The sequence below is a fragment of the Budorcas taxicolor genome, chromosome 18 (genome assembly GCF_023091745.1).
Source record: "Budorcas taxicolor isolate Tak-1 chromosome 18, Takin1.1, whole genome shotgun sequence".
Lineage (NCBI taxonomy): Eukaryota > Metazoa > Chordata > Mammalia > Artiodactyla > Bovidae > Budorcas > Budorcas taxicolor.
This window is the reverse complement of record NC_068927.1, coordinates 48,310,641-48,325,102: the sequence shown is the minus strand read 5'-3', so window position 1 is coordinate 48,325,102 and position 14,462 is coordinate 48,310,641. Positions and strand designations below refer to the sequence as shown.

At 37.9% G+C, this 14,462-nt stretch overlaps 1 protein-coding gene across 1 annotated transcript in view; it reads right to left on the bottom strand.

Annotated features, from left to right (window-relative positions):
- The window catches only part of LOC128063939 (uncharacterized), a 357,926-nt gene that overhangs the window by 274,036 nt on the left and 69,428 nt on the right, over positions 1-14,462 (bottom strand). Inside the window, 1 exon segment of the mRNA XM_052656769.1 lies at positions 10,569-11,194. Within this exon segment, the coding sequence (XP_052512729.1) occupies positions 10,569-11,194 (626 nt within the window).

The window sequence follows — 14,462 nt, the reverse complement described above, 5'->3', positions numbered from 1 at the left end:
AAAGACACTTGCTCCTTGGAAGGAAAGCTATGACAAACCCAGACAGTGTATTAAAAAGCAGAGACACTACTTCGCTGCCAAAAGTCCTTATAGTCAAAGCTGTGGTTTTTCCAGTAGTCATGTACAGTTGTGAGAGTTAGACCATAAAGAAGGCTGATGCTTTCGAACTGTGGTTCTGGAGAAGACTCTTGAGAGTCCCTTGGACTGCAAGGAGATCAAACCAGTCAATCCTAAAGGAAATCAACCCTGAATATTCCCTGGAAGGACTGATGCTGAAGCTCCAATACTTTGGCTACCTAATGTGAACAGCAACTGACTCATTGAGAAGAACTCTGATTCTGAGAAAGACTGAGGGCAAAAGGAGAAGGGGGTGACAGAGTATGAGATGGTTAGATAACATCACAGAGTCAATTGACATGAACTTGAGCAAATTTCGGGAGACAGAAGGACGGGCAGCCTGGAGTGCTGTAGTCCATGGGGTCCCAAAGAGTTGGACATGACTGAGGGACTGAACAACAAGAACAGATAGAACTGGAATTGCAATTAAATTTCAAAATTAGAAGAAACAGTGAATGAACAATTTCCAAAGATGATGACAGTCTTTAATCCACCAACTCAAATCGTCTAACCTAGATCTATTATGGAAAAACTGTATAAAATCAAAGACAATGAGAAAATCTTTTTTTAAAAAAGCGAACAAAAAGATAAATTACATTCATATTAGCCAATAGACTAACAGCTGACTTTTCACAGCAGCAGTGAAAGTTAGGAGAGTGGAATGATGGATGAAATAAAATAATAATGAGATATAGGGGAAATGATCCCAGATGGTACTGCTGAGAAACAAGAATGAATGAAAAGCAATTTAGGAATTACAGGGGCAAATGTAGATGAACATTGACTATAAAAAACTGTTAATGTCTAGAAGGTTAAAAAAAGATAATAAAATGCAAGATAGCAATAATCTACATTGGGATATGGGTAGATAAATGTAGCTATGTACTCTATGTATGGTCTGTTGTCACATGAATGAATAAAGATATGAATGGTTTTAGACTCTGACAGGTTGAAGTATTCATGTTATTTTCTTAAGTAGCCCTTAAAGTACAGAAATAGTACATAAAATTTCCAATAATAGAGATAAAAAACTGGTAATTTTTAAAATCATGAAGAAAACAAAGAGAAAAAAAGAATATAGAATCAGCAAGATAAACAGGAAAGAACAAAGTTAAGATGGCAGATTTAAAGATAAATATATCAGTAATTATATTGAATAAACTGGATCTAATACTCTGTTTAAAAGACAAAGATCACTTTGATGTTTGACAGAAAACAATAAAATTCTGTAAAGCAATTATCCTTCCAATAAAAATAAATACATTAAAAAAAGACAAAGTGGCATTGAATTAAAAAAATGCAACTATATTGTGTTTATAAACACATCTATAACTTAAGGGCACAAAAAATTTAAATTGTATCATGCAAACAATAAACATGAAAGTTCATGTAACTATACTACTAGCAGACAACCTAAACTTTAAGACAAGATGCATTATTAGAGGTACCTGTTTGATGTAGTTATCTTGCAAGAGTGTTACTTTTTCACATGCTCCCCTCCTCTAATATCCAGACCATAAATTATAATCAAATCTCAGCATATTCTGAAAGTCAAACCTAATATCAAAAACATTGTCTAAGGATAATGTAGAGACTACATGAGGAAATACTTTCACCAGTGGACACAACAGTGATTCCAATACAATGCAAAGTGGAACTTGAGCTATTGTTTAATCACTAAGTTGTGTCTGACTCTTTTGCAACCCCATGGACTGTAGCCTGCCAGAGTCTTCTGCCCATGGGATTTCCTGGCAAGAATACTGGATTGGGTTGCTATTTCCTTCTCCAGGGGATCTTTTCAACCCAGGGTTCAGACCTATGTCTCCTGCACTGGCAAGCAGATTCTTTACTACAGAGCCGCCAAGGAAGCCCAAAGTAAGACTATAACTTGGCTATGTAGAGCTCCTCATGACCCTGGACAACAGACCAAAGACAGGGGTGGGAAAGGAAGAAGGGTGTAGGTTGGTGTTTGCCAGGCTGGTTGATCCTGGCTCTGAAGGGAAAGACAGATCTGAAATTTCCAAATGGAACATGGATAGAACCCAAAGATTCCCCTGGGTCAACTCCTATTGTTTCCAGTAGTAAAAGTTAATAGAAGACTATAATAATCAATAAGGATTCAGATCCTTTATGAAAGGTTTGGGTTGGGAATTTCCCTGGTGGCCCAGTGGCTAAGACTCCTCATTCCCAATGCAGGGGGACTGGGTGCCATCCTTGGTCAGGGAACTAGATCCTACATGCCACAACTAAGAGTTCACCTGCCACAACAAAAGATTCTGCATGCTACAACAAAGATCGAAGATCCTAAGACCTGGCGCAGCCAAATAAATAATTAAATAAATACATTTTTAAAAGGGGGATGTATCACAACTATCATTTACAGAGAAGACTGGAGCATCTTTCTAATTTATATATAGCTATCTATTATAACTGTAGGGAGGGCTTCCCTGGTAGCACAGCTGGTAAAGAATCTTACCTGCAACATGGGAAACCTGGGCTTGATCCCTGGGTTGGAAAGAGCCCTTGAGGAGAGCATGGCAACCCACTCCAGTATTCTTGCCTGGAGAAGCCCCACGGACAGAGGAGCCTGTGGGCTACAGTCCATGGGGTCACAAAGAGTCGGACATGACTGAGCAACTAAGCACAGCACATAATTGTGGTGGCTCGGCAGTAAAGAATCCACCTGCCAATGCAGGAGACTTGGGTTAGATCCATGGGTCAGGGAGATCCCCTGGAGAAGGAAATGGTTACCTACTCCAGTATTTTTCCCTGGGAAATTCCATGGACAGAGGAGCTACATGGGCCACAGTCCATGGAAGAGTTGCGAAAGAGTTCGACAAGACTTAGCGACCGAAAAACAATATGATTACATTTCTCTACTCTTTTTCCTCTATGTAAGTTGTTACAACTTCCACAAAATTTACAGAATGTCTACAAAGAGATCCTGACAGATATATAGGAGGTAGAGACTTTACCCAGCACATTTTCAGTTGAATGGAAAATGGCTATATTAAGTGAAGTTTTCATTTTCAGCTGTGGGAAGAATTATGCATGATTAACAGGATGCCATCTTGTAAACACTGGTTACTTGTTTGGCTGCCCAGTTCATGTGCACACTTGCTCTGATGGGAAACATCCATCTTTAAGAAGCAGGGGCTGATTCTCACAAACTGAAAATGTGTTTCAGCCTCCACAGTAGCTAATGCACAGGGAAGGAACCTAGGATTTGACATTTAAACACATCCCCCTCAAAACAGCAAGCTCTTGGTACAGAGGAACGAGGGCTGTGAAAATTCTCTCTGGGTGATGGGTAACCTGCGGTACCCAGGTGGCAGTAGCAGGAACACCCAGAGCCCAGCATCCATGGTGTCAGTAGTGTACGCTGAGGAGTCTGTATACAGCAGCACCAGTGGCGACCTCACTACACAAGTTCTGTGTTATCATTTGGAACATTGTTTCTGGCTCTGTATTTCTGTTCTTCAGCATTCTATTTTCCATGAGCAACTCAATGTCATCTGAATGAATTCCTTATCTATTCCAGTTAATAAAATGTAGAACATATTTACTGTAAATGGTATGTTTCCATTAACATTATAGAAGTAAAACAAAGATGGCTATGGAAAAATTTTTTGTGGGTGAGAATTGACTATAACTTTCTCCTCCTGATTTCTGGACAGACTGAATAATACAGCATTTTTGTTGGTAAGGCTTTATGTGAAAGTGGCAGCCTGAATTAGGAGTTAAAATCCACATTCTAATACTTCATTCAAACCCTAGATACTGGGACATATACCAGCAAAGGAATGGGTCTGCAGGAATTCTCTCTCTGCATAGGGAATCACAGCCTGCCCCAGGAAATATGAGAAATTCAGAGTCAAATAAAAGGAGGCAATTTATGTGCTTTAACACATTTCAACATGGTAATAAATCTTTCTTTTATAACACACAAGCACAGGGATGAAAACAGGAAGCAGAAATAATCCTCAAAATCCAACTCTTCAATCTGTAATAATGGGAAAATCTGGTTAAAAAGTCCTGCTCAAAATCCACCATGATCAGGTCTACATCATAAAATAATAAAAAGGTGTAATAGTGTGAGATGGCTATATACTTTATCTGCACATTATAGAAGGTCAAAAGAATCTAACACTTTATAATCAATACCTGAATAAAATATGTCAAGACATGGACTTCCCTGGTGGTCCAGTGGTTAAGAATCTGCCTGCCAATGCAGGGGAGCCAGGTTCAATCCCTGATCTGGAAAGATTCCACATGCCTCAGAGCAATTAAGTGCACCACAACTATTAAACCTGCACTCTAGAACATGTTCTCCTCAATAAGCGAAGTCACCACAGTGAGAAATCCAAGCACCACAACTAGAGAGTAGCCCCTGCTTGCTGCAACTAGAGAAAGCCCACATGCAACAGCAAAGACCCAGAACAGCCAAAAATAAATAAAAATAAATAAAAAAATTTAAAATGTCAGACTTGCAGATATTACTAGCATATTTTAAGGAATATATATTTTATGTACATTATAAAAATATTAGAGGATGAACAGCTGTCAAAGAAATTTCAAGACATACATATATTAAGGAATATCCATTCAGTGTCAGTTGTGCGCTCATTTGGGATATCTGTATTTATACATGTCTTAGTTGTAGCACAGGGGCCCTTTAGTTGCAGTATGTGGCATCTAGTTCCCTGACCAGGGATTGAACCCAGGTCTTATGCATTGGGAGCACAGAGTATTAGTGACTAGACCACCAGGAAAGTCTCAGGCATACTCTGTATTTAAACTTCATAATCCCAGTGATATTTTTACTGGATTTTAAAAATTTCTAAATTCTAATGAAGAAATATTTGTGTTTTCAAATAAAAACTATGTGTTTATATGTACTTTTATTTACAAATAATGTTACTGAAAAGTATAAATCAAAGGTTGCTGGTAAACAGATCTCAGGTTATGAACATTTAACATATGATAGATAGCATTTTAATTCAGATGAATAGTTTAATAATTGTTTCTGGTCTAACTGGTTTCATTTCTGCATATAAACAAAGGTGACATACTATGTCATACCATATAATCAATCTAGATGGGTCAATTAAATCTGTGTGTGTGTGTGTGTGTGTGTGTGTTTAGTCGCTAAGTCGTGTCTGACTCTTTGTGACCCCATGGAGACTGCAGCATGCCAGGCTTCCCTGTCCTTCACTGTCTCCCAGAGTTTGTTCAAACTCATGTCCACTGTGTGTGTACATACCTACATAAAACATGTATGAAAAACTTTTTTCCTTTATCCTCTTGCCCTCTGAAATTTTCTGTAAGTAATACTTTTCTAAGAAACATATTTGGAAATATTTTGCAAAACCTACTTTATAGAAATAAAATAAATAGACAAGAATATAACATGTGACTGTTTATTGCAGCACTAATTTTAAATGGAAAAGAAGAGACAATCTGAAATATTACAACTGGGGAAATACTGTAGTTGAATAGGTATCAGTACAAGCAGAGTGTGGAATATACTCCAACCATTAAAACAACTAAGTTCAGTCATCATTTACTGACTCGAAAGAAAATCCAAAATGTACAGCTGAATGTAAAAAAAAAAATTACAGAGAAATGTATAAAGTATCATCCACTTTTTGGGCAAAAAATATACTAAAATAATTTGTGTTAATGTTTAAGCATGAAGAAATATATGGGGGAGATACATGAGGTGCAGACATTACTCAGAAGGAAATGGACACAGGAGGGAGTGAGGAATGGAGAGAAGCAGAGATATTAAGTTTGGTGTGTTTTTTTTTGGCACTGTTTCATTGGTTTTGGTGCAAATGCATTACTTCTGTAATTTTACTAATAGAACTCAATAAATGACTTAAAATATGCACACTAAAGAATATAAAATTTCACTTTTCATTTTTTGTTGTTGTTTAGTCACTCAGTTGTGTCAGACTCTTGGCTAACTTTTGGATTGTAGCTCCAGGCTCCTCTGTCCATGGGATTTCCCAGGCAGGAATACTGGAGAGGGTTGCCATTTCCTTCTTCAGGGAATGTTCCCAACCCAGGGATCGAACCTGAGTCTCCTGCTTGGCAGGCAGATTCTTTATCACTGAGCTACCAAGAAGCAAGCTCCAGTTCTCATTTTAGCATAATGTAAAACATTAGAACAAAATAGCCTCATCTTTACTAATTCTCCCATCTGCATGTATGTTGCTCACTCTAACTTATCTCAAATTGATTATGAAATATTTTACTTCTTCATGCCTGGTAAAAATAAACTAGCTCAATGTTTTGTCCTCTAACGTGGGACCTAAGAAAAAAGGAGAGTGGGGCATGAAAGGACAGACCTGTAGTAACTTTGGACATATGGATTTTCCTTCCACAGAATGGTACCATCCAAATGTAGGAAGCTGCTTGTTGAGCATGAAAATTGAAGCACAGGAAAGACTCATCCCAAAACACTAACCTAACCTTCGGAGAAGGCAATGGCACCCCGCTCCAGTACTCTTGCCTGGAAAATCCCATGGGCGGAGGAGCCTGGTAGGCCACAGTCCATGGGGTCACTGAGTCGGACACAACTGAGCGACTTCACTTTCACTTTTCACTTTCATGCACTGGAGAAGGAAATGGCAACCCACTCCAGTGTTCTTGCCTGGAGAATCCCAGGGATGGTGGAGCCTGGTGGGCTGGTGTCTATGGGGTCGCACAGTCGGACACGACTGAAGTGACTTAGCAGGAACCTAACCTTGAGGTGGGTGTTGTGGCCAACTCTTTGGAATCTTTTGAACTCTTGCCCTCCAGCCTCCTCTGTCCGTGGGATTTTCCAGGCAAGAATACTGGAGTGGGTTGCCATTTCCTCCTCCAGGGGTATCTTCCTGACCCAAGGATTGAACCCATGTCTACTGTCTCCTGCATTGCAGGCAGATTCTTTACCACTGAGCCACTGGGAAAGCCTTCAACCTAACCCTAAACAAAGCTAAATTATGGAACACTTTTTTTAAACTTCAGAATTTCTTAAGAAAATTTAATAGGCTTCCACACTATAGTGGCAGAGGTGAGTAGTTGCAACAGAAACATTATGACCTACAAAGGGTAAAATATTTACTTTTTGGCTCTTTACATAGTTTGCTGACTCTTGGTCTAAAACACAACACAAAATTCTAGTGATATATTTGCTAAGCTAGTGCAAAACAGTGATGACCTGGCTATTTTTCTTCTGAATAGGTTAACTCTATTTTTAATTGTGTGTGTGTGTATATATATAGATTATATAGAATAGGATTACAATGTATAAAATATATCCTATTTTTTAACTGACATGATGCCGCACATAAAAAAAACTGCATGTGGAAAATATGGGACTGAATCAAGTCCTATCTTTACGTCTGGGGCTTATCAGCTTTATCTCTTGAAATATTTTCCACATCTAAGAAATGATGGGTTAATTATCTTGTATTTTACTATTCCCTTGCCCTCCCTCCACTAAATTTCCTTGGGGCTGAGATTTGCACTATAAAATACTCCTCTCCTGAGCCTTTTGCAGTCACTGTTCTAGTGTCCAGAACAAAAGTAACCTATAAGTCACTTGCTACTTGGAGAGTCAATGTATCTTCTTTGGTCCACACCATGTTTTAAAACACAAAAACAAAAAACCCCTCAGCTGCCATTTAAAAAATCAAGGGCTATCACACACGGGGAAAAAAAAGGTATATTTCTGGATTGTCCCCCAAAGTCAGAAGAGTTGGGAAAACAAGGGCTGCATTTTCTTATAGCACTTTTTAGCTAGAACTGGACACTGCAGGTCCTCTTCAGTTACTGTCCCAACCCAAGTTCATTCCTGTTATTCATTTAATAGATACCAGTGGTAAAGAATCAGCCTGCCAATGCAAGAGACACAGGTTCAATCCCTTGGTCAGGAAGACCCCTGGAGAAGCAAATGGCAATCCACTCCAGTATTCTTGGCTGGGAAATCCCATGGACAGAGGAGCCTGGTGGGCTATAGTTCATGGGGTCACAGTCGGATACGACCTAGACTGAACAACGAAAGTTTATTTTTTCTTAGTATGTTTGGATACATATTCACGGATCACCCTGATAAAATAGCTTCCTTGTTTGTGTCCTCCTAATCCATTCCTAACATTAGGATTATATTAAAGTATGTTATGTCTACTTCTATGTAACAAATACTTCCTTGCTCAAGTTTTGCCTCTTCTCAAGAAAAAACATTCTGTAAGTATGGATGGTGATCAATATTAACTAAACTTATTATGGTGGTCATTTTCCAATATATAGGCTTCCCTGGTGGCTCAGACAGTAAAGAATCCACCTGCAACGTGTGAGATGAAGGTTCGATCTCTGGGTTGGGAAGATCTCCTGGAAAAGGGAATAGTTAGTCATTCCGATATTCTTGCCTGGGGAATCATGTGGGTAGAGGAGCCTGGAGGCCTATAGCCCATGGGATTGCAAAGAGTAGGACATGTCTGAGCAACTAACACACTTCCCAGTATATACAAATATCAGAGCACTATGTTGTGCACCTGAAACTAATGTAATATTGATGTCATTTATACCCCAATTTTTTACAAAAAGTTGCGCCTGGAAAGAAACTGGGTTTGATGATTAGTAATGGCTACTATGCTGTTGTTGTTTAGTTGCTCAGTAGTGTCCAACTCTTTGTGACACCACAGACTGTAGCCTGCCAGACTCCTCTGTCCATGGATTTCCCAGGCCAGGATACCAGAGTGGGTTGCCTTTTCCTTCTCCAAGGGATCTTCTCAACCCAGGGGCTGAACCTTCATCTCCTGCACTAGATGCAGATTCTTCACCACTGAGCCACCAGGGAAGCTACCGTAACTCACGCTAAATTTCCCCTTTTATCTTTTTATAAGAGTTTCCCAAGAGTTCTAATTTTCTGTGTCAATACTGGTAATTTTTACTTTTGTAAAAAATTTTGTTTAGGTTTTCAAATGTATTGGAAGCACTGTATTCAGTATAACATTTAAAATTGGTAATTGTAAAGCTTCTCTTTATATGTATGCATATCTATTTTCAAACGTAGTGCTGTTTGTCTTTTCATACTTTTGCACTAGTGTCAGCAATGTTTGTCTATATTATTGTCTGTCTTTACATTAGGTATTTTGTAATGTAGTAGAAAGGATACCAGTCTGAATACACAGCTTTTCCTACTCATTACACATATTACTTTCTGCACCAACACCCAGGATTAATTCATGTTCCACAGGAAGTAAATGATAGAAAATTTCTTAATTCATGACCCTCAATGGGTCTTCAATTGTATATCCTGTCTGATGTTGAGTATGGTCTGTAGAAACAGTTGCTTTTCAACATATAATACTAATAAAGTGATAATGATGAATACAATTAACAGTCTGTATTATAGGACAGGCACAATTCTAAGCACTTTGTGTGTCTTTATTTGATCCTCACACAGAACTCTGAGGTAGATATTATAATTATCCCCATTTTTATCATTTCTACCAAGAAATGTATGTATAGAAACATAGGAAAATGCTCAGGAAGAATAAACACTAAACAAATGAAGACTATCCTCTAGGAAGCGATACGGGAACAAGGATAGTGGTCAAAGGTCTTATTTGTAATGTTTTAATCTATTATAGGGAAAATATAGATGTATTATTTCAGCAATTAAAATAAGATATGATACAAAAATATGCCTAGGGAGAATGCTCACCAGGGCACTGTGTATTATTAATGGCAAAAACTGGAGGAAATGACAATGTCTATCAATAGAAACAGCGAAAGGATAGTAAAGGATCTCCATTTACTGGGTGGTAAGTCATTCATGAATGTTTTACAAGAAAAGTCTAAGTTTTGTAAAAAGAGCAAGCCATCTTCAAAAATAAAGAGGTCATTTCTCTTGGGTATTAAAAGTACCTTAAAAATAAAAGGTATTTTACCAACTATGCTGTAAACAGATGGACTTTCAGTCATGTAAATTTTAATGGATTAAAAGATTGAGAATATAACAACTATAGGAAAAATGGGGGGAATATGAAAATTACAGGATTACATTTCTGTATGTATTCTCTGATGTTTAAGATAAGGTTAGAAAGATGCACAAAGTGCTCTTGTCATTTTGAATATTTACTAGACTGAGAAGATTTTATTAAAAGGGCTTCCAAAAGGTATTCTACTCATAGGGTATTTCTCCTACATGATTTTTCTTGGGCTGAACAAGCTGTAGTTAACAAATAAGATGTTTCTATCTTATTCTATTTAGAGGGATTAATATTAAGATAAATTCTCTTTTGTTGAGTAGTTGATGTTAAATAGTTTTGAGCTGTGAACAGAAGCCTTCGCACACGTTTTGTATATTCTGTATTTTATCACCAGTACAAATTTTGATGTTGAACCAGTTGTGAGTCATAATTAAAGGTCTTTGCACATTCCCTATATTCATAGGCCTTCTCACTAGTATGAATTCTATGATGACTAGTAAGTTGTGAACTCTGAGAATAGGCTTTCCCACATATCTTACATTCATAGGGCTTCTCACCAGTATGAATTCTCTGATGTCGAGTAAGGTCTGAGCCAGAACGAAAAGCCTTTTCACATTCCTTACATTCATAGGGTTTCTCACCCGTGTGGATTCTCTGATGTTTAATAAGTTGCGAGCTTTGACTAAAGGCATTCCCACATATCTTACACTCATAGGGTTTCTCCCCTGTATGAATTCTCTGATGTTGAGTAAAGTTTGAGCCACTACTGAAGGCCTTCCCACATTCTTTACATTCATAGGGCTTCTCACCAGTGTGAATTCTCTGATGTCGAGCGAAGTTGGAGCCACTGCTGAAGGCCTTCCCACATTCTTTACATTCATAGGGTTTCTCACCAGTGTGAATTCTGTGATGTCGGGTAAGGTCTGAGCCACAAATAAAGGTTTTTCCACATTCCTTACATTCAAACGGTTTCTTGCCAGAATGAATTTTCTGATGATGACTGAGTCTTGAGGGATGTCTAAAGGCCTTTCCACATTCCTTACACTCATAGGGTTTCTCAACAGTATGGATGATCTGATGTGTGGTAAGCTGTGAGTCATGTCTGAAGGTTTTCCTATATTCCTTAGTTGCACAGTATTTCTCTTTATTATTATTCATGATTTGCTGTAATGTAAAGGATGGATGTTGACTAAAAGTAGGCATGCCTTCATGGGTGAATATCAGTTGACTGAAATGTCCCTCCTGAGAGCCATGTTGTTTCTCAAACTGGCCATTACATTCCCATTCATCTCTGAAACTGGAGCACTGAAGGTTGTGTCTTGTAAGTCTGTCCATTATCTCCCACTGGGCTGACTCTATTTCATAAATTTCCTTCTTCAGAAATAATTTCTTGGTCTCACATCTTGACTCCAGGACTGAAAGAAAATATGAAAGCAATCACTCACATTTTCCTTGTTTGGAGAAATAAAAACTTCAATTAAAATGAAAGAAACTAAACTGAATTTTTAAAAACTGGATGAGAAAACAAGAGTGAGGAGAGATGACATAGTAAGATAAAGGTAGGAAGTAAGTCTGTGGTTTCTAAATGTTGCTATATATCAGAATTATTTAGGGGAGGTTTCTAAATACACAGATGCCTTAAACTTCCTTGTTACAGGATGACTCTAATCATACATACACACACACAAAATCTCACAGCATACACAAACACTCATATAAGAACATCCCACAGCATGAACTGTAAAGTAAAGGAAATGATCATACCTATTTTTTTTGTAAACAGTCATTTATTTGGATTCATAGTTTTACAAAGGGAATTCTCTCCCACTTTGTAGCAGAAGAAAAATTCAGTCACATTTAGATTGTTATATAGGTCAGTCTTTTGCAGGGATAATGTTTAAGCATACAGAATATAACTTTAAAAGGCTATAAAGTTACCACAAAAATAACAAAACTGCCTCATCATTCTACTTCTCTCTCTATTCTTCCTGCCCCTGTATGCTTCGATCAGAGACTGTTGCCTTATCACTCAAAAAAGTGTCAAGAATAATGGCCAGCAGCTTAGGTTGAGTGAGTAAGATTACAGCCAGAGATTAAAAGAACACACATCCATGTTGCTGTTCAGTCGCTCAGTCAAGTCCAACTCTTGTGACCCCAGGGACTGTAGCCTGCCAGGCTCCTCTGAACATGGAGCTTCCTAGGCAAGAATACTGGAGTGGGATCATATCTACTTAATTGAGTTGTTGTCTGTTTGGCCACACTGCATGGTACGTGGGATCCTAGATTCCCGCCCAAGGATGGAACTCTAGGCTTAATCACTGGACCACCAGGGAAGTCCTGTTGTCAGGATTAAATGAACATGTCTAAGGAGAAATGTCCAGGGGCTGGCAAACTATGGACTGCAGCCCTGCAATAATTTTTCTAACTGGAACACAGTCACACTTATTTGTTTATGTATTATCTATGACTGTTTATGAGTTTTGGTTGCAACAGAGACCACATTGACTGCAAATCTAAAATATTTACTATCTAGCCCTTTAAGAAAAAGTTTGCCAGACCCTGCTTAGTTCTGTGTTGTCCACTGCAGTAGCCACTAGCACATGTCTATTTAAATTTAATATAATTAAAATTGAAAATTCTAATTCAGTTCCTCCATGGCACTACCCATTTATCAAGTGTTCAATAGCTAAATGTGTCTAGTGTCTACCATACTGGAAATCAGAAACATAAGACACTTCTACCATCACTGAAAAATTCTAGATTAAGTAACTAGAGACTTAGTTTCTCTTTAATCAATGATAGGGAAATAAAAGATACCAGTCCAGACAGGAGAATACCTTAAGAAAAGTCAAGTACTGAATGAACCTAGCATGAGTTCATTATACTATATGAGTATATATGAGTTCATATATACTATAGGGAAGATTTTTTTGTAGTTGGACATGGTATATGTTTGGGGTCTGATGACAATACTATGCCTTGGAATTCTGTGATTCTGAACTGTGGGAAAAAAAGGAGAGGAGTTAACAAGTGCACAAGCACTTAGTAGTGATGACCAACTGACAGGAAGGGTATTTGTAGGTTCAAAGATAAGGGAAAAGAATATAATGGGAGGCAGTGTATTGCTATTGGAAGAATAGAGGTATAAGATGAATTTTGAACTCAAACTCAGTTAATTACCCGCTTTGTTTTCTTGGACACATTAGTTCATCTTTCTGAGCCCCCAATAGTCTGTCTATATGATAGAAATAACTAACTCTTATGATCATTTTGAGGACTAGGAATACTATATGAAAAAATATTTGGTGAAAAATACATACTTAGCATTTGGGAGGTAATATTATGGAAGGATTTTCATACAAAAATGGAGATGTTGGCAAGAGAAATGTTTTGAAGACCACACTATGGATCCAGAGAGAAAATTTCAAGTCAAAGAGGTGAAGATCATTCTAGTACCATCTTCTTTCTCTCATGTAATTATTTAGCAAATACTGTCTAATTTTGCCCCATGTATATCCTAAACTCTTCCATTTATATACAATATAATATGTAATATGAAATAGCTCTTTCTTGGATTACTAGAATAGCCTCTTACCTACTTCCCCCCACTTGAGCTTTGTAATCCTGATTTTGTAATCTTGAATCCATGTCACTGGAATAGCATTATCCTGCCACTGTTCTGCTTAAAATTCTTTGATGGTTACATTGCTCTCACAATAAAAGCCAAAATCTGGAATATGGTTTACAAAGCTTTGAATGATCTGGCTCCTGCCTGCCTTTCAACCAAATCTCACTCACCCTATGTTCCATTTTGGTTTCTAAGCTTCATTCACACTGGCCCTATTTAGTTCTTCAAGTGCTCCCAGCTATTAGTCTCTATTTAGACTTTTCTAGGTCCTTTTTCTTATGTTTAGAGGTATTTTCTTTTACTCTTGGCCTTGATAACTATTATTCATTTTCCAAATCTCTACTTAAAGGTCATACTTGCCAAATCTCTACTTAAAGGCCTCCTATGATCCTCTGATCAAATTACATTGTTGTTTAGTTGCTAAGTTGTGTCTAACTCTATGTGACCCTGTGGACTATTTGTAGCCCACCAGGCTCTTCTATCCATAGGATTCTCCAGGAAAGAATACTGGAGTGGGTTGGCATTTCCTTTTCCAGGGGATCTTCCTGACCCAGGGATCAAACCTGCATCTCTTGCATTGGCAAGTGAGCCACCAAAGAAGCTCAAATAGGCCTTGAGTCACTAGATATTTCAGGAAAATACTGAACATCAGAGCTTAAAATAAACAGAAAATAAGAACTCAGGAGAGACAACAAAGGGGAAAAAAATGCCAAAATTCAGAAAACATATGC